The following is a 24,096-nucleotide window of genomic DNA, read 5'->3' as shown; positions in this document are numbered from 1 at the left end:
TTCATCAAACCACAGCCAGCTTCATCGACTGCAGGTCTTCACCTCCGCACACACACTGGGAGCAATTCTTCACCTTGAGTGCTTAATTTACACTCCTCAGCAGGAGGGGAGGACTAATCACCTGTCGAGTCCCGCCACTGCTGTGTTCCCACTCTGCATACCTCAGTCACATCTCATTTTGCGAAGCCGGCTAACCGCTCTGCTTTTATGCCGCACAGGTACCCAGGCACGCTGGCCCCGCTTACACAGCTCACGACATCACAAAGGGACACCCTAACTTGGCGGGAACCCCGCCTGGTCATGCCCACTCCCCAGCGCTCTCTCAGGTATCAGTACCCACAGCTTCCCCATATCGCTACCCTAAGGGCTGGGAGGCAGGCGGAGGGGTGAGTTTGTCACTGCGGCCGCCGTCATCCTCTCTGCATCTTTCTGTCAGTCTCTTCATTCATCCTTTTGTCTGTGACTTTGGATGTCAGGGGTTGGAGGATCAGTTGTTAGCATCGTTATTTACAGGGTTCCCAGTTGTCCGGAAAGGATGGAATTTGTTATTTAATAAGGACAGGTATGGCTAAAAAGGGTTGTATGGAAAAGTGTATTCCTAATCCTATTGCCAAAGTCATTTTGCAATACAGCGTCTATCAAATGCTAATTGTGTGGACTTTGGATATTCCATAACTTGTAGAAAAAATATTTATATTTTTAAAAATGCTTAACAAACCAAGAATAAACTTGTTGCAATAAATCAATTAATCATACAATAAAACGAGCTCGATTGTTTCCATTTGCAAAAAAAAAAAAGAAAATATTTTAAATGCTACTTAAAGATTTGAGGGAATATGTGAATCATAACATTTTTTGCCATATATTATTATTATTTTTTTTTTTACAATTTTTTTCCTGTTCTTTTCTTTCTCACCGTTTTCTTTTCCAGCTTAGAATCATGGGCATGAGTGCACTGACTTAATGTCGTAGTATAAGATCATAAAGCCCCACTCAGACATGCTCTACAGTTCTGAACATGACTTCATGTTCAGCCTTCTCAGCTTTAATGACTTTCACATATTGCAAATACTTTGGCACACGCCTGAACTGAAGAATCTGATTGACAGAGAAGCACAACTGTTACTATTGGCTTAAATTTGGGCGATATCAAGTCACCCAAATTTGATATCACCCAGCAGGACTTTCAAAACTCTAAACGATTCAGAAAATGGCATTTCAAAAGCAAAGTTTACGATTTTTTTAAGCACCAATATTTTCAGCTGATTTCTTCCACCTCAATTCTGACACATTTGTTCTAAGTAGAGTTTAAGACTACAAAGTGTTTATCGTGTTGTAAATTTTTAACAATTTGTTTATCTTAAATCGGAAAAGCTGAGCGACAATCTAGTCAGATTTCTTTGTAACACCCACGCTTAAATCACATTTAATAAGTATAGTAGGGAACTCTGAAGCTAGTCAGAAACGCTTTTGTATTTGCACACAATAACTAACAATGTTAGAGAGAACTGCAACTCTGAAGACATCAACAACCTCATACAACCAAGATTTTACTACATGAAGTCTGATATATTACCAGTGTTTTGTTTTTGCTAACTATGGCTTATACTAAATGAAAGTATAAAATTCAGTGCAAGAAAATTAAATTATTATATAAGACCAACAACAGATTAGTTTGATATAGAGATTTCATATCATGTTATGGTTTATGCTACCATGGGGAAAAGTGCTGGATTAACAGTTGACAGTCATTGATACCCTTCACAAGGAAGGGAAGGCACAAAAGATTATTGCTGAAGAACCCGACTGTTCAGTGTTCTGTATTCAATAGGGCTGGCCAACTCGTCAATAACCATATATATTTTTGCCCGATTGTGCGATAATTTAACTGAACTCTGATTCAGAATCGCACAGCATTCTGGGGTATGTAGGCTGAAGGAAACTTTAGATGCTCAACTTCTCTCAGCAAGCTAAACAATGTTGGTGGCATCATCTAACAAGCTGAGTAACTTGCACAGCAGCAGTTTCAGGTTTTGCCACTGTAACTCATAGCTGCTTAAAAGTCAATAATAGCGGCGTAGAGTGAAGGGAGAAAATGAGTACAACGTCCCGAGAGGAAACCGTGCCTAGAACGATAAATGTCGTGTCACCAGTTTGACAGTATTTAAGTTATTTAAAACAAAATCTAATCACTAATTATCAATATCAACCGATATAAAACCCTTATATTGTGATATTTTTTTCCAACTATATCGCTCAGTCCAACTTGGTAAAAGATTCAAGTTGCTTTAGGTCCAGTGTGCCATTTCCACAGCCTCTGATGATTTAGGGAGCCGTGCCATCTGCTGCTGTTAGTCTCCTGTGTTTTTATCAAGTCCAAAGTCTGCGCAATCGTCTGCCAGGAAGTTTCAGAGCATTTCCTTTACTTCTGCTGACGAGCTTTATAGAGATGCTGGTTTCGTTTCCAGCAGTACTTGGCACTGCTGACAAAGCCAAAAGTTGCATTACTTGGTTTAATGATCCCTGTGCTTGACCTGGCCAACCCAAACACCATAAAGACTCTACAGGGTGTTGTCAAGAGGAAGATGGCGAACCAGAGCCAACAATGTAGATGAGCTGAATCAGCCATTAAACCAGATCTGGGCTTCCTTATCGCTCAACAGAGTTAAAGGTTGATTGCTCCTGTGACATGCTTTGCATTATATAAAGTAAGACAAGAGGATATGTTGCTTTTGTGTCGGTCAACATTTCTGTTTTAAAATTCTCCATGTTTAGATTTGTCATTAGCTGTAAGCCATAATCATTTGAATTAACAGAAATAAATGTTTGTGCTCTATTAGAAATCTTCCGGTAATCCATATAATTTAAAAATAAGAAATAAAATAAATCAAGTGAAAAAGGCAAACCCATCCACCACAAAGCAAACAGCTATTCCAATATTAAAAAAAAAAAAAAAAGCTTGAGATATGTCTTATGTTGCTGCATGTTACAGTTGACGAAGAGTTGTTTGATACATTCAAAAGTCATATACGTTTATACTTGTATTTCTGTGTATGGCATGAGCTTCACTTTTTAGACAGAAGTATTGAGAGTAAACTACCTTTTGATTATAATCTTATTTGTTGATTCTCCTGTGTGTGTGTTGCGTGTGTGTGTGTGCGTGTGTGTGTGTACAGTATTGGTTTCATAGGTTCTGTGTAGTTTTTGTCAAAACTCCTGTGATTTTTCCAACTAGTTTTCCTTTTGAATGTTATTTTTTGTATGAATTTCCCGGGATTTTCTTTCTGTGTAGCTGAGGCGAGATCAATGAATGCCTAACTGAGACAAGATTGGGCCGTAACTAAATTAAGAGTGACAGAGCATGAATGTGTGGGTTATTAGATAAAATACTCTCTGCTCGCCCCCTCTAGTGAGACATGCATTACCTCCGCTGGGGTAAAACTACCAGCATAAAAAGTCAGTCCATGAATCCCAAAGACATAAACACTGTCAGACAGTGACGTTGTTGCACTGCTGGCACCTGCGTTAACCCTGCAGCTCCCACTTTGCATAAATCCCGACACCGTGACTCAGCGTCTCTGGAAGCGAGTGACTCGACTTGTGAGGAATCCAGTTGTTCCTCTTTACTGTCATAGCCTACTGGCCCACTGCCTCACCCCAAAGCAGCTGATGTCTCTCACCAGCATTCTATAAATAGTCGAGTCAGCCAGAACAAACTACAATTATCATAAGCACAGCGACAGCAGCTTAAAGGATGGCAGATCTGCCTAAGCCCTCCTGTGCCGCATTAGATTGAGTATAAAGCAACACAGGATTGGGAGTCCTTCAGGGTACCAATTATCTTCGCCGAGTACTTAAGCTTCAACTGAAAACCACTTTCTCCCACAAACCTCCACTGCCAGTTGTTGTATTATTCTAATGTTTTCTTCCTGTATGGTGTGAAATGTCATGATTGATTTGCTGTACGTTTTCTAGTCTGTATCGAATTCTCACCTGTTTGCGCCTGCTTTCTTCTTTTAACAGTCACCATACAACACTGGGCAAAACGCCGGCTCCACTCCTTTAGTGTATTCTCCCCAAACACAGCCAATGAATGCACAGCCACAGAGTCGCCCGGTGAGTTTCTCTCTGCTTCCACACTTCCAGCTGACTCACCTCAGACACTTTAAGCTCTATTCTGATTCTATTGGAAGTCGGGCATCTGTGAATGGAGGGAATGGGGGTGGTGGGAGAGAAAAAAAAAATAACTTGAGTCTAGAAGCCACTAGGAGATTATTTGTTGTCTGATCGAACTGCCCAGGTACTTAACACAGTTGTAATAATTTAATGAGGCTGTATTGTTTCCTAATGAGCTCCTTGTGGTTGTTCTTATCGCTGATGACACGTAGGAAATTAGTTTATGCTGGTGTCATTTTCTTTATCTTTCATGTTAACCACTATATAACCCCTTTCTGTAATGTTAAGCACACATACATATGCACAGTCTCTGCTGTGCATATTAAAACATTAAATGGATTAAACTATTTGTGTAACGTCAGTGTTTGGATTATGGCAGTTTTTGTTTTTTTTAGATTCATTTTTGACATCTTGATTTAAATTATGGTCAGTGTACTTGAAATACATTTCTACTACAAGCCACATTTCCCCCAGATTAATTTTTTCGCAACTGTCATTTTCCAAGGCCACTTTGATTTTTCTCTTCTTTTTTTTGTGAGCGTTTCTAGTGTGTAATGTAATGTAAACTAAGAATTGGCCAATTTCACTATATAGCAACTTTAGACAGACACTTTCTCAAAAGTGCTAAACATGCACCGTCCTGCGCTTAAACTCCTTTAAATGAAATCCCAGAGGCAGTGCTGGGTTTTATCTGGTGTCACTAATCACAGAGTGAACATCATACCTGACCTGCTGCTGCCAAATGAATGGCAGCACCAAAGGAGTAGAATTCCTCCAAACGCTTTTCCTTCTTTAAACAAAACAAGTACAGCCCGATAATAATACATTGCCAAGAGTCCTGAATTGGCCACCAGAGGAGCCTCACCTAGGGCTGTACAATATATTCCAAATCTGTCTTTTATCAATGTGCACAATATCAGCAGTGCAGCAAGACTATTTGGAATGAGATTTTTGTTGGCTGTGATGTTCCAAGTCTGAAAACTTTAGCAACTTGAACTTCATCTTCTATGTCAGATGTGAACACCTACTGCTATGAGCTCATCACAGAAGTAGATGTTGGAAGCATCACAACAACCGATGAGATAGTGAAGCGTGAGCAAATGAGACGTATATGAATGTTGTAACTGATGCCGTTATTGTTGTATTGGACATTAAGGTGACGGTTGAATTATGCTATATTATTCTGTATCCCTGGCGCTACCCACCACTCCTTAATATAACAATTTAATGACGCACTTTCTGACACATGACGCATGAGTATTAGCATGTCTGTTGACAATACAAGGTTGCAAACAAAACAGGTAGTACGGCTAAATAAATAACCCAAGTCTACTTAAAAAAATAAAATAAAATCTTCACACCCCTTTATAGTGTTTAAGAATTTTTTTTCCCCTTTTTATTTCAAATATTAATATTGAACTAATATTTTCTCTCAATATTTAAGATGTCATTTGGATTGAGCCTTGAAATAAATCCATGTCCAAAATTATGTGGGATCAGAACTGCTGGAACTCTGTTAAATATTTATAACAAACTGATTTTAAAATCTTCCTCCTGCGTACATGAAACACGCTCACTGATTTTTCTTTCTTTCACTCTTCTTCTACGGATCTTCTCATCAAAATTTAAGATAACTTTAAATGTATTATTATCGGGCTGTCCAATATATTAGAGACATTAAATTAAAACGATCAAGGCATACGTGTTTATCTGATTGAAATTTTCTGTAAGCATCATTACAATATAAAACCTTGATGTTTTGTTTACATATTATCATGCCTCCTGAATCTATACCAATGCATTCAGTAGATTTTGTATTACTGAAGTCGTGTCATATATCTTGTGCCATGTGTCTTTAAAGCTTTGCTCTGTGGTATTGTTATTGTATTTTCAAGCCTCTGCCTCCATCGCTCATCCTAAACCGTATCTGTGTCTCTCTTCTGCTCTCTATTCTCCCCGCTTTGCCATCACTGCTTCACTCTCCTTGCTGGACCTCTCCTCCCTCCCCCACCAGTTTGCTACGGGCCCTCGACCAACCCACCATCAGGTAATTTGCCCCTGCTGAACGCCCCTCCTGCATCCCTCTTTTGCATCATCATCATCAAAGTAGTGTGTTGGTCCCTGCTGGCAAAAGAGCTTTTTGTGGAGGGTCTGCTTGTCTGCTTAAAAAACACAGATTTAAAATGTTTTAAGTACCTTGGAACCCGATAAAAGGGTGTTCCAGTGAGTTATGACTGTGTTTGGGTGTTTTTTGTTGTGTTTTTTTTTAATTTACATCTAGACTGACTTTAGTTCTGTCCATCTCTTCATATAATCTGTACCTGGCTTGAACTCCCTTAAATAAGTTGTTTTTGTTGGTTTTGTGCTCTTAGAACTCAATAGTACTGGAACGAGTTATCATTTTGGGATTTCAGTCTAGTATTCTGCTTGGATCCCTTAACGAATTATTCAAGATTAAGATCAGTTTTAGAGGTAATTGTATTCCAGAAGCCTGTTTCCAAATTACTGGACTGATTTATACTCAAAATGTTGTTTCTATACATGCTCAGGTATTTTGTATTAAAAAGACTTGTATGGTTTATGTAAAAACTACTGATTTCAACTTTAATGTCCAAAGTTATGTGCAAATTCTGATGCCTGATTTCTGTGCAGTAGCTGTTCTAGTTATGTCTGCGGTCAACCTCATTAGAAGAATATCTTGGCAAAGATTCCACCTGATTTAAAATGATGATATTATTTCAAGCAGATGACTGAAATGTGTCCCCTTGTTGGAATGTTTGACAGAGTGAAAACTTTAACAGCTGTGGATTCCAGAATTAGCAGGATAAACTAGGGCAGTTACTAGTGGTTACTAGTTATTAATTACCCTGTCAATTATTGTGATGATTATTTGGATAAAAAGATTGGCACATTCTGCAGATTTTTTTTAGTTAAGCCTTTTTTATACAATATTTGAAATGGATTCATTAAAGGCCCTGTATAAATTAAGTAGTACTTATGTGAAAGGTCTCTACATTGCAAAGATATAGAAGAATCAAACGGTCACCTTAAGGCGAAAGAAAATTGCTCAGGACGTTTAGGAACAACCCAATAACCTAGAAAAGCTGGAGCTTGACTTTAACGAGATCTTTTAGAACACCAGTGTCACAGATTAATGTTGTTTGACCTCAATGTGGTCAAACAACCAGATAGAATCGCACCAGTTATTGTTGGGTACAGGAGGCAAATATTAGTGTGGGAGTTTGCATATAGTTAAATTTCATCCTATATGCACCTTTTAAATAAATATTCTGTAATTATTCTACTCTTAAAAATGTATTGTTCAAATAAATCTTCAAAAAGGCCTAAAATAACATTTATGGCAATTCTGAATTTATCAATCAATTACATTTTATTTGTATCGCACCTTCCAGCAATAAGGCATTAAATTGCATTTTGCACATCAGATTATTGATCAATGTTTCATGATTAGGTTTCAGAAACAACTCTAAACAGCTGAGTTTTTATTCTCCATTTAAAGGAAGTCCGTGTTGCAGCTCTTTTGCAGTTTTCTGGAAGTTTGTTCCAGATTTCTGGTGCATAGAAGCTGAATGCTGCTTCTCCGTGTTTGGAGACTTTACTGTTCAGTGAACAGCAGACTTACTCTGTTCTCTCAAGCAGAGTAATTTTGTCAGTTCACTAAATTCAGAAGCAGATTAATTTAAGGTGTGAACCTGTAAAATATCTTTTACTTTCATAAAATTCAGACATAATGTTGTAAGATTCTGTTAAACCCGTGTAACGATAATCTGACCCCACACCTGAACATAGACATGAGAACTGTGTTAGTTCAGTGGTTGCATTGAGAAAATCTGGTGCAGTCTTCATGAGACTTTCATCTTATTAGTATGCAAACATTAAGAGTGCTGTTTATTGGCATTTTGACCATTTGATTTCTTTAAAGCTACAAATAAGAAAAAAAAATTAGACACCAAACAATGGCAAATTACATAATCGCATCTCACTAGTTTTAGAAGAATTAACTCCTATTGACAGTTATTTTTTTTAATTTGTGATAATATAAAGTCCCTGCTGGTCAGATGGGAAGTATTTTGGAGTATATCTATGAATGATGGTGTTTACCTGCCTCAGTGCAGGTCTGTTTTCCTGACCGACACTTTAGGAAGTCCAGAAACTGGACAGCTGACACATGCAGAACCAACATCTGTGGATTTTGAAGGGCAAATTGATGTTTGTGTCTGGCAGGTCAGTGTTTATGGTGTTTGTGCGTTACCTAGAGGACGGAAAGAGTCTTAAACCTGTCTTGGTGTTGACATTTATTTCATGTGGCTTTGAGTTTGCTTTGTGTGTGTTGACTCACACAGCAGCTTGCCATGAGACTGATGTGTTCATTCATTGTGCTCTGAACGAAAGGCCGCGGTGTAACTCACTCGGTAACATCCTCACCTTCTGGATGCTTCTCTTTGGACACATTTTAAGCAGACTATTAATAGTATGGTGTCAAAGCGTAACGGGTGTGTTCGTTGGCGATAGTGTGTGTGTGTACACACACTGGAGTGCATGCTCTGGCTGTCACAAACTGGCTCTGAGATTTCTTGTGCCACCACGGAAGTGGAATTGGAAAGCAGATGAAGCTGAATAGTGGCTCTTTATGCTCACAGAGAAAACGGCTATTGTTCTCCTGAAACACTCTCGATGCACAGAAAAGGAAGCTTTAATATGAGAAAATTGATTTGGCCAAAATACTCTATTTGAACTTTTATGGATTTGAACGTCTGTGTCGGTTTCTTTGAGGAAGAAGATTTAAGTCAGAAGTTATTTCAACACAAAAAACAAACAACCTCTGTTTTTCAGTAAGTGGTTTTATTATTAGTATTTCTTCTATAAAAGGTTCTTCTTTGTTGGTTATGCTTTCAGTATTTTTCTTTGAACTAGCAACACCACAGGCCACAATAACAAGTGCTTGCTATGATTTCCAATCATTTAGGAAACATTTGACTCTAGACTTGGCTTGTATACCTCTAAGGCTGGCTAAAACAGATTTGCACCTTATTGACATGCAGCTCACAGTTTTATTTAAACATCTTTGCTCAACTCAGCTGCAACCTTCCTGTGCTGGGACACGCCATTAGACACCAGACATTGTGTTGTCTAAATGAAGCTTTGCAGAGTCGAGTCGACATCATCAGGTGGATGTTTTTAGCAATAGGTGAGGAATAAATAATGATGTGGAGTTTTGCACTCTGTCTCGACTATTAAAATGCTAGACTTGTGGAGGCACGTGTAAGCCTTTGTGGATTGATATCAACAGAAGAAGTTTAGTTGAGTCAACAAATGTGCTGCAGATGGGCTATAAGTCGTTGTTGGAGTAAAGTTTGCAAAAATGTCAGTTTAAGAAAAGATGAAATGCAGTAGGAGAGTGTGATTTCAGAAAAGAAAAGTATTTCTGAAACGCTAAGTGGCTTTTCAAAGAGTGAGGACAAAAACAAAAAATGTATATATATGTTTTTTATTTAACATATTGGTATCAGTCCCATAACACAAATGGCAACAAGATGGAAATAAATATCTGCTATTGATTGGCCCACTTTTACTTATTGGACCAATATGTTAAAAAATGACTGACAATGGCTGATGCTGATGAATTACTAGAGATGTGTGTAATGGTTATTGCCCTTAATGATAATATATTGGATGTTGATATTTACCCGAAATGTGCTCATTGGTGCATCTCTGGTGTAAGTACATAACGATTTATCCATTTGTGGAGAAGTATTTATCTGCAGTCGGCATTCTTAGGCTCCACTGTTCTCAAGCCCCAACACTTTCCCATAATTGTTCATAGATTGACTTTCATGCCCTGAAGGCTAACCTCAACTCTAACTTTGACCTCTAACACCAAGCTTAAGCACAAACTACACCAACAGGTTGTTAAATTATACGTTTGCCAGTCTACTTGCAATCGTGAACCAGAAATCAACTTGAACAGGTTTACACTTGTGCATGCCCCAAATAAATAAGTCATGCACAAACTGGGAAAAGCGTTCCTTGGCTGCGAGACCGTAGTGGTGTTGAGTCCTAAATGGGTCTGTGGTTCAGCAGTAAACATGTTCTGAACAGGTTACATCATGAAAGAGTTCACAGCAAGCACTCTGAGAATTTAGCCAGCTGCAAGGGTAGAAAGTTAGAATCTAATCTTTTTTGCTCTTTTCGTTTTTTTTTTTTTTTTTTAAGAGGCTGACCTAAAGAGTGGTTGCTTAAATCTGTTGTATTTAATTAGTTTTTAATTAAAAATGGGGAAATTGAAGTCCACTAATGCTTCCATTTCAATTGTAAATAAATTAAAGAGGGCCACTAAAAGGACAATGTTTCCGGCTTTTATAGAAGATATTGAAACTCTGCAAGATCAACATCAATGTCTGTCAAGTTACAAGCTCAGAATTGAGACTTTTGCTCAAGGATTAAGGAGTACCACACTCCTTCAAGGATCAAATCAGGACAAATTAATTTTTATGGCAGTTTGGGACATAAAAAAAACAGACAACAGTTTGGTTGAAAGAGACACTTTCCATCTATAAAACAGCTTACATGTAAAGACTGTTGAATCAAACCGGATGTTGCATTTTTAAGATGACTTTTGTTGTGAATTGTTGCTGAATGAATAAGATGAAAGTGAGGCAATATCCATAAATGAGGTAGTCTGGCGGTGCAGACGTTTTTTAGTCTATAAGCTACCAGGTGAGTCACCGCTGTTGATTTTTTTTATATGTTGAGTAAGGAGATTTCTCACCTGTGACAATCTCCATGGTTTAATATGATTCTGTGAAAAAGTTGGGGTTGTCAAACCTGCATTGTTGTGTCCTCGGGTAGCTAAACCTCATATTTCCTCTGTCATTGAATGCTGGTCAAAGTGGCTAATGAATGATGATGGATTTGTGTGTCAAGTTGGAAGAAGATGCTCAGCTTTCTGTTTGTGTGTGGATGTTTAAATCTCACCAGTTTATCCTCCCACTGGCTTCTCTTTCTTTACTGCTTTCAAACCCCAAGGGAGGATTCAGGCCCATCCAGGTAACACTAACATCCCTCTGTGTCGAGTCTCTGCAGAGATGCATGGCATGAAGAGGATCATCCTGAAATGATCCTGTCCCTCCTAACTTTTAATCCCGTGCACCTCCCCTACCCCTCCTCCATCTTTACCACAGTAAACAGAGTACGGAGGCTTGTTATTATCGTTTTATTCTCTAATGTCATTTAGAGTGCCGCTAGGGGACTCTTTTGACACTTTTGAGTTTGTCAAATTGGCTCCATTCATTACTCATCTTTAATGAGCTTGCACAGTGAAATGAATTGCATGCCTAATAATGAGAGATGCGGCATATTCCCTTCGTAAGCGTTTTCTTTGTTTTTGTTTTCTTCCTGTCAAAATATTTTCAGTGACGTTTCTGAATTGTGTCGTATTGAGCAAGTTTAAGTGGTTTCTGTGTTGCATAAAGATCTATTTTAGTTTCTCCTTTTGTTTTGAGCCAGTGTTATAAAGTTGTTTTTGTCTTTTCACTATTTGTTGCTTAGCCAACAGTTTTCCCGAGAATTTCACTGAGAATGTCTTTAGGTGACTGTTAATGAACAGTTTTCTGTTCATTTCCCACATTTCCCCCACAACTATTTACAATAAAACCACTCAGGCTAATATATTATGTGAAAGGTGATTTCCCTCTTGGGTAATTCTAGACAGTTTTACAGCCTTGTTTATCCCTGTGTCCGACACTTATGGGATATTTGAACTTGGTCAAATATCCCAAGTTTGGCCTAGCGGCCTTCTTTTTTTTTTTCTTTCTTTTTTTTTTTTTTCTTTGATTGTTGTTTTCTCACAGAGGTACCTGATTTTAAGCACTTCATTGTGACGTGTTTTACAGAAGTCACTGTTGCTGCATTTGCAGTCATTTCTGGTTTAGCACATCTGAGACAAACTGATAAATGACAAAGTTTTAAAGATTTCTAAAAATGTAATTTTGGTGGCAATGCCTGTGCAGAGAAATTGGTACTTGTGGTTTGCATAGAGAATATAAGTTTTGGCATAGATGTTGATTTATAGATTTTTATTTTTTTTTTATTATTTATTTATAACTGAAATTCAGAATATGTTTAACCAATTACATAATTGGTGCACAGAGTTTCCTTCAAAAAACCTGCTAAGCCCAGTCTTAGGGATGCTAGGGCAGTCATCCAATGGCCCACCATGTTTTTGAGATAAAAATGTTTAAAGTTGACTGGAAATTTGAAAATATCACTAGGTAATTATGCGTTACTGGAAGACATTAACAATACCTAAACAGCAACTATGACGTCTCAAAGGCAAACATAAAAAAAAAACTAAATAAATAAATAAACAATGCTTAGCCCTGGTGGGGGGCAAGTAAAGCCTGGTGGCCCGCCAGGGTCGCCTGGTGCATGTTGTCTTAAGTGCACATGTATGTTTGATTTGGTTTGAGTAAAAAAAAAAAAAAGGTGCCAATGGAATCAAATATCTGTATTTGTCCCATCCTTTTTGACTGGTAGCCATTTTGAAACTGTGTGCTTTTCATTTATTTGATTGTGCTTTGATTGATTAAACTGTTAACATGAGCACTTCAAGATTTCAGTAGCAACTTGCGGATTTTCTTTTCTTATCTTCGGTTTAAAATTTTTCTTGGTGTTTTTTTTTTTTTTGGGTCTCTTGCTTTACAGAATACTTTTTGATCTCAAGTTTCTAAAAACAATTATTTACCAATAAAACATATTCAGTGTTTTTATTTAGGAGCTCCAAGATTAATGCCAGCATTCATGTTTCTAAGTATTATTCTGCATTTCATTCATCAGAATAACTGATTTTAATGCTGAAAATCCAAGAGACATTTTTGAGCTGCCTAAAATAAAAGATCCTGTTCGAGGAAAATATCTGGATGCCTGAAAAAAAAAATGTCAGTAACATGTCTTGGTTTTTTTTTTGTCTTTCTTATATTACCCTCAGTTTTTTCAAAGGACTCAGATGCAGACTGCGAGGGCCTCGATGCCGACAAACTCACCCTCCATTCGCCCGGGTTCGCAGGCTCCCACGGCGGCTGTCTACCCCACCAATCAGCCCATCATGATGACCATGGCCCCAATGCCTTTTCCATCCCCACAGGCTCCACAGTACTACATCCCACAGGTGGAACGCAAACCTCCAAAAAACTAGTTTTCCTGTTTAGTTTGGCTTAAAAGTGAATCAGGCAGAATGTTTTCAACAGTTCTTGCTAGACTGCTCTGCCTTATTTATGTTGCTTTTATTTTCTTAATCTTAACAAAAGTAATTACAATTTTAATTCAGATTGATTCATTGATACTTTGTGTAGCTGAAATTAATTTGACATCTTTCAGTTTTAATCACATTAACTGAATGTGAAAGCCAAAATGAAAATTAAACCATGCAAAATCATACATTTATATATACATTTATATCAGTACATTAATATTATTGATCAATTTTAATGGCCAATAAAAATCATTAAGATATAAACTATATATCTTTTGATGAATTAGATGAACACAAACATAGTCGCAGGCTTATTAATGTCAGTATCTGTCATGTTTTGTTTTTGTTTTGTTTTTTGTTTTTTTTTTACCTTAAAACATTTTGTGTGTGTGTGTGTGTGTGTGTTTTTTTTTGTTTGTTTTTTTTTTTCACTCACTTTCTCTTGCGTCCCTCCAGTATCGGCCCAGTACACAATATGTGGGACCGCCACAGCAGTATTCAGTGCAGCCGCCCGGTTCTGGCACCTTCTACCCCGGTCCAGGACCAGGGGAGTACTCCAACCCATACCGTGAGTCTTCCACCTGTCATTAAGCACATGCAATCTTAAATCAGAACCACTCGTTCTGATTCCAGAATTCTGCTTCCAGGATTCTGGAAGTAGAATCTTGCTTTTACTAAAAATGTTATTTTCTTTTCTTGTAATCTGGTACAGATTCCCTCAGGTACCACCCTCCGGTTTCACCCTCTGTCCCTGCTCCCGTTCCTACAGCGGGGCCAACCTTCTACCCTGGCCAGACTCTGTTCCCCCACTCAACCTCGATCATAGTGCCTACACAACAGCAACCTCAACCAACCAGGCGTGAGAAGAAAACAGTAAGTACCTTAGTAGTTTTTTCTGATTTCTGTTCTTTTGCAAGTTCTTGTGTTTGACATTTGTACACATTAAGTCACTAATTAACTTGGTAACAGAAATATCAGTACCTTTCAGGACGTTTGCCCGGTCACCCTTTGTTTTGGGAGTGTGAACAGCCACGCAAAAAATCCGATTTGACAAAAAATCGGAATTGAGTCACGTGAGGCTGCAGTGTGAACACAGCCTTAGAGCTGCAACTAACATTTATTCTAATAATCAATTATTCTGATGATTAATTGTATTAAAAAAAAAACAAAAAACATTGGCACATTCTGGAAACGTTTTATTCTTTTTTTTATACAATGCTAGAAATGCACAAAAAATGCAAACAACTAATACAGTTCCTTTTTCAAATAAAAACATTTTCAAACTTAACATGCAATATCCAGCATTCCTTTAGTGAACACTCGATCATTTGTAGCAAAGGAAGCATATTCAGTTAAAGATTATTTCTAACTTTAATATGTGAAAACTCAGCCTTTTCTGCTTGACTTAACATTAGTACAGTGTAAGGCTGCTCTGGTGATTTTTTTATTTGTTTTTGTTTATTTTTATTTATTTTATTTTATTTTTTTTGATCGACCGATCAGTTAACTGGATTTAATAGCTGGATAGCAAAAGGTGCTTATTAATGGACAGAAGTTGAACCAGGTGAAGCTAAAACCGTGAAAGGAGTTTTTGGTAGAACAAATTCACAGACAAGGAAAATTTTAATCTTAAATGCAAATGTATATTTTTTTTGGTTTAATTACTACACTGAGTGTATTACTGTTTCCAAAAATTGTCTTTTTTTTTAGTCTGTATAATCCAGTTAATGGTTAAGTGATTACTAATTTAGTTGTTGATTATTTTAATAATTAATTATCACAATTCATCGGCTATTTTCATAATCGGTTAAGGTTGTTAGGTGAGGCTCATTCACTGTGTCTGCATTCTGCTTGGCCTCAGACTTTAAGACTTTAGTGAGGTCCTGTTTCTTTTTTTTCTGCCATTGTCCTCACAGATCTGTATCCGCGACCCAAATCAGGGCGGTAAGGATATCACAGCAGAGATCTTGGCAGGGGGCTCGGGGAGCAGGAACTCAACGCCCCCTGTCGGTCCCCCTTCCTCCACCCCAACACCACCACAGGTATGGCTCTCTTAGGACTCTGGGAGACCTACGATACATCCACATTATGAGAAGAGCCACGAGTTAACTTTAGGAACAAACGGGAAGTTCTTTCTTAGTAATTTATGACAATTATTCCAAGAGTCGTAACTTTATTAGTAAAAACTCAGTGGTTTATTACGCCTTAAATTTTGCAGATATGTTGGGTAGTAAATACGAATCTGAATGTTTTCAGTGTGGTCTTATGTGATGGAGCAACACTAAGAGACGCACCACTGTAAACAGGAAGGAAAATGAATCATTTTTAACAATTTTCCCAACAAATAATCTGAAAAAGGAGGTGTGTATGTGTATTGAACCCCAAATAGAATAATTTCATAAGGCTCTGTAGAACATTAAGGCATGTGGTAAGAGGCTCAAGGCCTTGTTATGTTGAAAACATCTCTGTCTGTTTTCCACCTGATTTCTTCGCATTGCTGGTTGTTTTTCCCTGCCTTTTACTGTAGGTTGCATCAGTCTGTAAACTCCTGCAGAATCCTCTCAGATAGCCCTGACTTTCCTGAGTCAGCATGAAAGAAAATGTAATTAGTTTGACTTGCTGCTTAGAGTAACTTGGATTGCGCGAACAATCCTCAGACAAATGAGACAAATTGATTTCAAATTGGATTTCTCGTCTAGATTGTGAAGAGGAATGTTGGTGACTTTTTTCTCTTTGTGTTTTCCTGGGTGTCTCCACGGCGTCTTTCCTGTTCTCCATGTTTTCATTGTCCTGTGTTTTCATCCTTCTCTTTCCAGTCCTCCCACAGTCATCCTCCCCATCATGTTTCTCATCCACCGCTGTTTCCTTTTTTTCCCACTTGTGGTCTTGTGTATTTGTATGTTTACTTGCCTACATTTCAGTGCCTCTATTTTCTGGTTTTCTGTGTTGATGGACTTTATGGCTGCACCCTCATTATCTTCGCATTTTCTCCCTCAAATCACAGCACCCGAGCAGCAGCCAGACTCCGGAGCAGCAGCAGTCGCAGCCCCCGCCCCCTCAGCAGCAACAGGCTCATCCCGGAGGCCTGGCGCTCGAGCTGCAGCAGATGCAGCAGCCGCCGCTAACCACCGGGGCTTCAGACACCAAACCAGGGCCAGGTCTGCCCCCCAAAAAAACCTCCTTCCTACATCCCACGCTCTAACAAGTTCAAATGATCTTTCAATTTTTACTTCAAGCACAAAATTACACAAAAATGATACCTTTGGTCCAAGCAATGACCATGTGCAAAATATTTCTTCTTGTTTCAACTGGAATTTAGCACTTTAACTGGATACATTTTAAAACATTTCCTCTTGTTTCCTTAAATAGGGTTCTATCAGTGCTTGAAATTGTTGAAAATGCTTAAATTTCAAAAAGATATTTTCAGGGTTTGGAAAGTGCTTGATTTCTCTACATAGTCTTTGAAATTGTTTGCTATTCAATCTGCACAGTTTTGTAATAAATCTTTAGGAGAAAAAAACTCCCTGTAGGAAGAAATTATTTAAGCATTTAATTTGTACATTTAATTTGAACTTCATGCACCTTTACACAAACCTATTTGTTCGATGTAATGCATGTTTATTATTTCTAATGATTCTATGACTTATTAATTGAAATGAAGGTTGTCTTATACATTAGTTATTGAAATTGAGGGATTTTTTTTGTGCTAAATTAGTATTTTGTGCTATAGGGCGTATGAGAGAAAATGTTCAAAACGTAAAATTCAGTTATATTTTAGTCACAAGACATCATTGATCGATTAAATGATGTCACAATAGTGAATTGAAAGTGTTGTCATTTGTATTGTTTTATCTCCAAAGTGTGGTGCTGGAAAAAGTTTGAAAACTTACCTTGAAAATGCTTGAAAAATGCTTGACGTTTACTGTGGGAAATGTGTACAAACCCTGTTCAACGTTTACTTCAAGTAATATTATCACTGTTTAGTATCCTTCTGCATCATTTCTTTCTTTCTCTTCCTCTTATCAGTGGATTTGCCAAAACTGGAGCCAGTCGTCCAGACGTCTTCCTTTCCTGCGCTCCTGCAGCCTGAAGCCCCTCTAGAGAGACTGGAGGTCGACGTTTCTGTGTCTGAGCCCTCCGTCTCCGTTGAGCCAGAGCTTCCCTTCCACGCCGCCGCCGCCGCCACAGCCGTTGCGCCACCTACAGCAGCCAGCGTCGGTCCCTCAGCCAGGGAGCCCGCTGCCTCAGTCGCCTCCTCTGCTGGAGAGAACAAATCACCCATAGTAGCACCTCACATGCCCAACACGGACACAACTCTTCCAGACCCGCCGCAGACTTTCGACGCTTCTCCGTCAGCTGCCCCCAAGGCTTTGAATGGCCTCGCCGACTCGGGGAGTGAGCTCGACGCCGTGGCTCTCGAAGTCTCCCTCGTCCCACCGGCTTCTGCTCCCTCTTACAGAGATGCCTCCTCCTCCTCTGAAAGTGCGCCCACTGACATGAGGCCAGAGGTGCCAATTGCTGCTGCGCTCTCCCCTCTGTCACCTGTCGCCGTGGTGCCTGTCACCCTTACCTCCAGCCCCCTCCCAGCCCTGCCAGTCATGCTCCCCCCCGGCCTCCCACCTCTTGTGCAGGCCACAGCAGAGGCAGACGAGCCGAGCAAGACCCTCGACGTAAAGGACCTCATCTCCAGAGCAGGGATGGAGGCGCAAAGCGAGAGCAAAATGGATTCCCAGCAACAGGCGCTGATCAGGAGGAGTCCTACAACAGGTAACGGGATTCACTTTCAACTAGCAAGACTTGGATGTTCTTTTGTTCAACTTTGGATGCTTTTGTTTGTATGAGTTGGGCACAGATTTCTTGTGGTTTTGCTTTTTTGTCCTATTTTTGACGTTTTAAATCATCAGATAGATTTTTGTTTGTTTTTTGGACACTTTATTTATGTTGCTTGTCAAACAAACAATTGAATACAGGGTTTCTCCACAACCTTAGAATGGTTTAAATGAATGTATCTAAAATGAAGGCCTAAAAATGTCTTAAAAATATATTTTTTATTAAATTAGTTGGCCTTAAATAAAGTACTATTTAATGTTCTATGTTCTATTTAGTTTTTTATGTTACTTTTTTCTCACAAGACTTTTCTGTCAGGTAAAGTTTGAGTCACACGCTGACATCTTAATTGCGTTCTGTGGCTCGAGGTGATTGAAGTAAATTTTTCATATATGTGGAAGTTGTTTCTGATTTCCTTTTTCTCTTAATAAATGAGGTTATAATTTTAATCTGTCTTTTTAAATTAACTCGGCTTATCTTTGTCTATCAAAACTTTTCACCAGAAATAAATGTGACAAACCATTGTCACACACTGAAATATTTACATTTACCTGCTTTGCACATTAATACTTGTTTGTTTCCTTGCAGTTAATCAGACTTCTTCTGCTATACCAAAGACCTGGAGAAAACCAAATGAAATGTTCTGTGCCGGAGATGCACCTCACAAGGACGATGAGGTCTGTTTGTTGGAAACCGAACAGTTGGTGACTAAACAAAATGTTGGTATTTGGTTTTCTTGTAGTGGAAAGTGTCAGTGTAGTGGGACAGAGTGAGTAAGGGCGAAAGAAAAGAAACAATTTAGGCAAAAGCTCAGGAGAAAAATATTTCCACATGTGGAGAAGGGAGGCAGACGGAAATGACATTCGGTCGTTAAAGTCCAAAAAAATACGGCAAGACGACATCAGCCATCTTTAACCGTCCTGCTAAGCTTTTGGTTTGTGCTTTTTTTAAGGGTGTTGCCCCAAAGGCTTGTTGTCACATCATCAAATGGAAACAAATAGCCTCAAGCTGCTTATTTCAGGCTTTTGGATAAGTTCTGTAAAGTGTTTATTTCAAGTCAAAAAGCTCCAAACTGAACCACGTCTCACTGGCTTAGATTCTAAGTTGGTTCAGTTTACCGTCTGTTTCAGAGTGATACAAATGGCTACGCAAAAAGAAGCATGTGGAGGCGATTCTGGTTCATTTGGAGACTGAAGTTTTTTAGAAGTTAGAAAATCCTCAAGACTTGAGGAGTGTTTTGTTAGCCTATAAGGTCTTTCCTCCTCAGTGTGACTGCAAGTCTTAACAGAAGGTATACGGCATGCAGTTATCATTTTTTGACAACTTAAAATTCAAAAATAAATATGCCAAACTAATTTTGACATAATAAAAAAAAAACAAATTAACTCTACAAGTTTCTGTCTATTTTGCTTGGATTTTTATGTGGGTGGTTTTCATCCAGCTGTTTTGTTGAAAAGTAATTATTTTTCCATTCATGTGAAACAGATTTAACATGGGGCTGGGCGATATGAATTGGAAAAAGAAATTTCATGCCAGTGCAGATTTCCAATTTTTCTATTTTTTTCCTACAAAACAAAATTCACAAATGAGTAAAAAAAAAAAAAAATCCCTCTAAAAGTCGCTTTTATTTCAATCTTTCCCTCTGTGAGTTGTATAACAGAGTTTCGGAATCAGGCTGAATCTTTTACTTAATTGTCAAGAACATAGACACAGTATTAGCAGAAAAAAAATGCAATTCTACCAGAAAAAACATCTTAAAATTAGACAAGAGGGAAAAAATCTTCGATAGATCTGATGATAATTTCTATTATCATCAGCTATTAAAGTGTTAAAAGATTAAGTATTTCTAGGTATTATCTGTATAACTTGGAGCAAAGTACTGCTTCACAAAATGCTCATTTTCTTCTCATAGAATTACTACTTTTGTTCTTTTAATATTACGTCTTTATGGTCGCATTATTTCGACTGATTTGACTGTATTCTTGTACTAAAAAGTCTCAACCTGGCCCTTACATCTGGTCTTAGATTTGATCTGAATCCAAAGTCCAAATAAATAGAAGCAGTAAAACATGCTTGTCAAACAAGATGGCGGCCTTGAGAAAAGCAGACATCACTATGAAGTAGAGCATTGTCCAGTTTCCCAAAATTAAATCTCCAAAAACCAAAAATTTGATTAGTCAGTAAGATAGATTTATCACCCAGCCCTAATTTAGTTTTAGTTTTTTCCATTTTATGCTCTAATAAGATGTTGAGGAAACTGCAGAAAAGCAGAATCTTAATTTGAGAAAATCTGAAGACTGAATCTGGTGTCCACTCAGGAGGAGCCTAAATTTGTCGGCTCGCCTGCTGGTGACCAGGCCCTTCAGCTGGCCCCCCTCAGCTGCAGCTCTGGGCCCCTGCCGTCAGTCTTCCCCTCGGCCCCTGCTCCCACTAGCAGCCCCGATGCTGACGAAAAGTCCAGCGTTTCTGAGGAGAACGGCGAGGCGGAGTCTGAACCCCTGAGAAACGGAGCGGGCCACACCTCGGAGACGGAGAGCAGCGACGGTGGCGCCACCCCTGGAGACAAGGAGAACTCCACGGGGGCTCCTCAGGATGTGGAAGGTAAGAAGTCTCAGCGGACAAGATTTTCTACAAATCCTTATTTTTTCGTGACAGTCTTCAGCAAAGACACTGTTTGACTTCCTTGTTGAGTTTTTTTAATTTTTAATTTTTATTTTGGTTTCAAACCTGCTTGGTTTTCCAGACCTCGTTGATCCGAGTGGGAAGCGACAGTATGGCAGAGACTTCCTGTTGGGCTTCCAGTTCATGCCTCAGTGCATACAGAAACCCGAGGGGCTCCCACCAATCAGCGATGTGGTGCTAGACAAGGTAAGGTCACGCAGATATCATCATTCTTTAAAAAGAACATATTTAGTTTGACACATGATCCCTATTGAGCTTTTCCTCCACTCAACTTTCCATTACCATTGCTGGATACAGCCAGCTTCTTTGGCAATCATCCACTTTGGCTAATTGTTCACAGAAAGTGTCAGTAACTGGTAACTCGTAGTATTTGTGTTGAAAATCCCTTTTTCTTTTGATGCCATTTGGCTTAGTTAGTAACTGTTTCTCGCTCCTCCATCTTTCCAAATTTGTTCAGATTGTCGTTGAATAAAGGCTTCAAAGGCCAAAGCAAATGTTTAAAAAAAAAAAAAATGTTTATTGGTGATTGTTTTTCAAATTCTCTGAGAAATTAAAATGTTGTCCCTAATTTGTCACTCTGTTTCTTTTTTTTATTGATTCTGATTAATTCATATGGAAGATAAACCAATATGTCACCATTTGTTTCAGTTGCTTATGATGTTATTTTGTTGCTATTTAAATGAACCTCAACATTCTGTTGAAACATCCACAAATTTTCACTCACGTTATTTACACAAAGAACTGTCAGACTTCCTGCTGATTTCCAATGGGTTTGACATAATCAGTCATTTCTGCTGCCGTTTTCCTTTTTTCGTCTGAAGCTCTTTGCTAAGTAAAATTGCTCGTCAGTGAGAAATTCATGTTGTAACTGGGTCTCCCGTAGATAATTATTATCCAACAGCTGCACTAATAATAAAGTAACCAAGTCTTTTATTATGTAGCTTCATCTGTTTAAATATATCTGAAATGATTATTTAATCAGAATTATAGGTTATTAGTTGGAGGAAAGATTACTTATGAAAGCTCGTGCTGGGACTTTGTCATAAATGTGTCTAAAGATGAAGCAATAAAGAATAAACTAATTAATTATGAGCATAATCTGTGGTGCTGATTCCACTTTTGGGTGATCTGTTAAATGAATCCAATTTATTTTCTGCTGCCTCACAGTGAAACAACATGGACGTGGTTTTAGTTTGTCAGAACATCTTGATCAAAGTTGAAGCAGCTTGGCTTGCTTCTCAGACCCACGTCTATGTATGGGTGGAGCATATGGCCCGTTGAAATGCTGTTTTGATTAAAATCACATTGCTATTATGTCACCCTTGGCAGCTTTAGGATTACATGCCCCTCCCCCCACTTTGTTCAAACAGAACGGTGAACAGTTGATTGGTGCCGTCCCAAAGTTTCGTTTTTCTCACAGGGAGAGAGCCGAGTTTCTTTGGAAAAACTCAGAGAGGAAGTGGTGGACAGCTGAACGACAAAAAGTCTGACTTGTTCTCCCCCACACACTCCACTCTTCTTTTTTCTTTTTTCTTTTTTTTTTCCCTGCTCTTCACTTCCACCACATCTGGTTCCAAAGTACTGATTGTCTCTCTGAACATGCCAAGCATATTTTAATATCAGTTTAGAAAGTGCTGATCATAAATCAAACGCTGATGCTTTGATCTGCCCATCATTAATAGCAGGTCAACTATAGAGGATCGCTGAGGAAGAAATTCACACACACTCTCTCACACAGGGCATGCTGAGCCCCTTCTGCTCTGTTGCCAGATTTGTTAGAAGATCACTGCGCCCCCTGCTGTTCAACTCAGCCTGGCGTGTGCACACATGCGTAACGGTGTGTATGCTTTGTGTCACGCAGATGAACCAAAACAAGTTGCCATCTCGGGCGGTGGACTCCAGGGTGATTTCCAGAGGTCCCGATTTCACACCTGCTTTCGCCGATTTTGGGAGGCAGATGACCGGAGGACGAGGAGCGGCTGTGAGTCACACACACACACACACACACACACACACACACACCCAGACCATAGCCATTCATAAAATCACACACACTCCGGGTGAGAAAACATGTTCTTTCAGCAGCTATAGCAGGGTAAATATATTTGAGTGATATAAATTGGCTATCAAGGAAAAATAAAGCTGATAAAATCATAAGAAAAATGTGGATTTCTACTTTTTGTCCAAGAATTTTAACCTACAAACCAAGAGGAAAACTGATCTCCTTTGTAGAATTAGAATTTTATTACAATATTTTGTAGAACTATTGTAATAACGATAAAAGTGACCATAAAAAAGCTATTGCTAATTTTTTAGATGACTGGATAAAATGTTGTTCTTGAAAAACGTTCAGCTTCTTTAGGATGACACATACTTAAAGAAGTGTGATTAAAATCACTTAACTGGACTTACAGGCTTAATTTAATCATATTTTTTTAATTTATTGATATTTATTGTTCCTCTTATGGGAAAAAAAAAAAAAAACAGGAGAAAATAGGAAACAAAATTTTAATCAATTTTTTGAACAGTAACTGTAATTTATCATAACAATAGATTACAATAAATCACAATTCTTATAACAAATTTTTCACAATAAACGGTACAATAAATGCCCTGCCCATGTGTTTTCTGCATCCACAGCTGATGAACATGGGGACACGCCGGCCTCCACCCAGGAAGATCATCGTGAACGTGTCTGTCAACGACGATGTTCAGCTGAAGAAGTCAGAGAACGCCTGGAAGCCCGGCATGAAGAGGGAGGGCCTTCCAGAGGATCCAGAGACGCAGAAAACACAGGCAGGAAAACAAAACAACACAAACAACTCAAACACATGCTCAACACTAAGCTACATTAACGTCTGAACTCAAGCTTCCCTTACGGGTATTTTTGTTTCTTTTTGCTGCAGGAGCTCTTCAGGAAGGTACGAAGCATCCTGAACAAGCTAACGCCACAAAAGTTCAACCAGCTGATGAAGCAGGTCACCGATCTGACCATTGACACCGAGGAGAGGCTCAAAGGGGTCATCGACCTGGTTTTTGAGAAGGCCATTGATGAGCCCAGCTTCTCTGTGGCTTATGGACAAATGTGTCGGTGCCTAGCTACGGTGAGCAATGCTTTTAATCAACTAACATAGGTGTAT

General features: G+C 38.7%; 1 protein-coding gene across 16 annotated transcripts in view; it reads left to right on the top strand.

The window, feature by feature from the left end:
• Positions 1 to 24,096, top strand: part of eif4g3a (eukaryotic translation initiation factor 4 gamma, 3a) — a 57,262-nt gene that overhangs the window by 18,803 nt on the left and 14,363 nt on the right. For 3 of the 16 annotated variants that reach the window (XM_016668919.1, XM_016668918.1, XM_016668922.1), the window contains 16 exons: positions 219 to 386; positions 4,024 to 4,116; positions 6,191 to 6,223; positions 11,224 to 11,244; positions 13,184 to 13,363; positions 13,904 to 14,015; positions 14,160 to 14,320; positions 15,355 to 15,489; positions 16,452 to 16,605; positions 17,474 to 18,214; positions 18,863 to 18,951; positions 20,593 to 20,875; positions 21,018 to 21,142; positions 22,818 to 22,937; positions 23,597 to 23,752; positions 23,863 to 24,060. In XM_016668919.1, coding sequence (XP_016524405.1) covers positions 219 to 386; positions 4,024 to 4,116; positions 6,191 to 6,223; positions 11,224 to 11,244; positions 13,184 to 13,363; positions 13,904 to 14,015; positions 14,160 to 14,320; positions 15,355 to 15,489; positions 16,452 to 16,605; positions 17,474 to 18,214; positions 18,863 to 18,951; positions 20,593 to 20,875; positions 21,018 to 21,142; positions 22,818 to 22,937; positions 23,597 to 23,752; positions 23,863 to 24,060 — 2,769 coding nt within the window. The remainder of the gene's footprint in view (positions 1 to 218; positions 387 to 4,023; positions 4,117 to 6,190; positions 6,224 to 11,223; positions 11,245 to 13,183; positions 13,364 to 13,903; positions 14,016 to 14,159; positions 14,321 to 15,354; positions 15,490 to 16,451; positions 16,606 to 17,473; positions 18,215 to 18,862; positions 18,952 to 20,592; positions 20,876 to 21,017; positions 21,143 to 22,817; positions 22,938 to 23,596; positions 23,753 to 23,862; positions 24,061 to 24,096) is intronic. The other 13 variants (XM_016668924.1, XM_016668927.1, XM_007546998.2 and 10 more) reach the window with 10 other exon arrangements.

Source organism: Poecilia formosa, unplaced genomic scaffold, assembly GCF_000485575.1.
Source record: "Poecilia formosa unplaced genomic scaffold, Poecilia_formosa-5.1.2 Scaffold18, whole genome shotgun sequence".
NCBI lineage: Eukaryota > Metazoa > Chordata > Actinopteri > Cyprinodontiformes > Poeciliidae > Poecilia > Poecilia formosa.
Note: the sequence above shows the minus strand (reverse complement) of the source record. Positions and strands in the feature narration are given on the sequence as shown.